The sequence below is a fragment of the Nuphar pumila genome, chromosome 3 (assembly GCF_984573655.1).
Source record: "Nuphar pumila chromosome 3, dmNupPumi1.hap1.1, whole genome shotgun sequence".
Classification (NCBI taxonomy): Eukaryota; Viridiplantae; Streptophyta; class Magnoliopsida; order Nymphaeales; family Nymphaeaceae; genus Nuphar; species Nuphar pumila.
The window spans coordinates 24,877,045-24,879,344 of NC_143251.1; the positions used below are offsets into that span (position 1 = coordinate 24,877,045).

At 44.5% G+C, this 2,300-nt stretch overlaps 1 protein-coding gene across 1 annotated transcript; it reads left to right on the forward strand.

Moving 5' to 3' along the window:
• Positions 1-490: 490 nt before the first annotated feature.
• On the forward strand, positions 491-928 carry LOC149842324 (uncharacterized). The gene is made up of 2 exons (XM_090000635.1): positions 491-624; positions 742-928. The coding sequence occupies exons 1-2, from the start codon at positions 491-493 to the stop codon at positions 926-928; spliced, it is 321 nt and encodes a 106-aa protein (XP_089856761.1).
• The last annotated feature ends 1,372 nt before the right edge of the window (positions 929-2,300 follow it).

Below are 2,300 nucleotides of genomic sequence, written 5' to 3' on the forward strand. Positions count from 1 at the left end.
GGGTCAATATTCATATCTATACCTAACCATTTTAAGTAACTGCAAATAGCTTATTGCTTAATTAGTCACCTCCTTAATAAAATCAGATTTTCTGTACCATGTGCACCTGTGAGATGATGGCTTTGCCCTCATCACTTTTGTGTTTAGAAATGGATGCTAAAGGGTTACTATTGGTCCCCCGTGTGCCTGACGGGTTGTCGGTAGGGGTGGCAATCGGGTTGGCGGGTCAGCATACCTCAACACGAACCCAACCCGTTTATTAAATGGCTCGGCTGTGGCAAACACGAACCCGACCCATTTATTAAACAGGTAACCCGACACGACATGGTTAACCCGTTTAATAAATGGGCCGGGTCGGGTAAACGGGTTGGCGGGTCGATTTCGGGTAAGCGGGTAAACTGATTGGCAGGCGGGTGGGTCGGGGATGGGTAAACGAGTTGGTGGGTCGGGTCGAGTTCGGGTAAAAGGGTCGACGAGCCACTAGCGGGCAATGCTCCAGTCTCTGCCGTCCATCTTCATCGAGAAAGCCGATCGGCTCCACCAGATCGTCACCATCATCTCTGAGGCCACGAAGCAATCGCTGAAGAGGAAGGGGCTCCACTTTCCACCCTGGCGAAAGCCTGAGTACATGCGCACCAAATGGCTCTCCTCTTACGAGCGGACTAAGTTGAGCTAGGGCGAAGAGGAGAAGAAGGCTGCCACCACCATCATCGTGAAACCCTCTACCCTCTCTACCACCAGATTTTTCGACAAGTTCGAGTTGTGCTTTAGCGACAATCTCGGCCAGGGAAAAGACGCCACCGGTGGTGGTGGTCAGATGAGGGTGGTGGTGACGGAGTGGACGCCGCCAGCGATCAAGCCGAAGAGTGCCCACAAGAAAGGCAAGATCGTCGTCGGATTAGCCTCTGTTCTCAGAGAGAAACCCTAAATCCCTAATAAAGTATTCAAAAGAAAAAAGGACCCAAAGGTAAATGGGTAAAACGGTTGGCGGGCGGGTTGGCGGGTCGAGTTTGGGTAAACGGGTTGACCCACCCGCTTAACCCGTTTATTAAATGGGTTGGCATACCCCTAACACGAACCCAACCCGTTTAATAAATGGGTTAGGCGGGTCAACCCATTTACGACATGAACCCGTTTAAGCCGAACCCGAACCCGCCTAAGAAGCGGGTTGGCGGGTCGTGTCAGAAATTGCCACCCCTAGTTGTCGGATATATGGCCCATATCTGGTCGAGCTCGGGCCATGTCCAGTCTGATTAGATAATCAGACCCGATTTAGGCGGGGCAAATGTATAAAATACAAAGGGGCTTGGTAAGCTCAGCCCATTAACTGGGTCGGGCCTGGCCCCATGACGTACTCAAGCTCGATTATATATAAGTGACTCGGGCCTGTGGGGTCCTTATCCGGTGGGCCAGCCATCCCTAGCTAGGGGTGACGAAATTGAGTACCATTAAATCATTTAAATTCAAAGGATTTCGCAGTCAAAGGTAGGTGAAGCTGATTAGGTTGGATGGCGTAATAAACTGCAATGTTTGAATCGGATCTTACAAAATGGTCGGGTTCCTTACTACTAATTTGAGAATTTGCATTGATAAAACGATCTCACTTTTATCATCACTCCATCCCTTGCTGATTTTCTTTCCAGTTTAAAGGGAAATTTTCATTTTTTGAAGCCAACCTTTACCCCTAATTCCTTAGTGCTTCTCACTTTTCTGAATTTCTTCATATGGTGTCACAAGTTTACCTGAAACTATCAAACAAATACCTATATTAACATCTACCATACATGAAACCACAGTGACAAACGTTTTTTTCGGCAAAATCTAGTTTGTCAAAAACTCACTTGAAATTGAAATTTTTTCATAAATCTTGCATTTTTTCGCAAAATCTTGGCAATAAAAAAATTATTTTTAAAATTATTTTTTATAAGAAATTATTAATAAAATTATTTAAAAAATAAAAGTACATGATTTTTTTCACAATAAATAGCCATTTAAAGCGTAAATATCGCATTTAAATTGCAGTATTTATGTTTTTTTCATAAATCTCACGATATTTTGAAAATCTTGCTAGAAATTGTCGTTTTAAACTTTCAGGCAATTTCTCGCCATATAATTGCAAAGGTATGTCCCTATTTGGGAGCATCAAAGTAATTGAGCCCCATATCAGAAATTTCAGAAATCCGAGGTTCATTTCTGAAATCGAGGACCGAAGGTTGGTTTCTAAAATGACATTTTCCCTCCTTGTGTAGCGGTGTCAACGGGTCGGTTTTACCAGGACCCAACCCGGACCAAACCATATA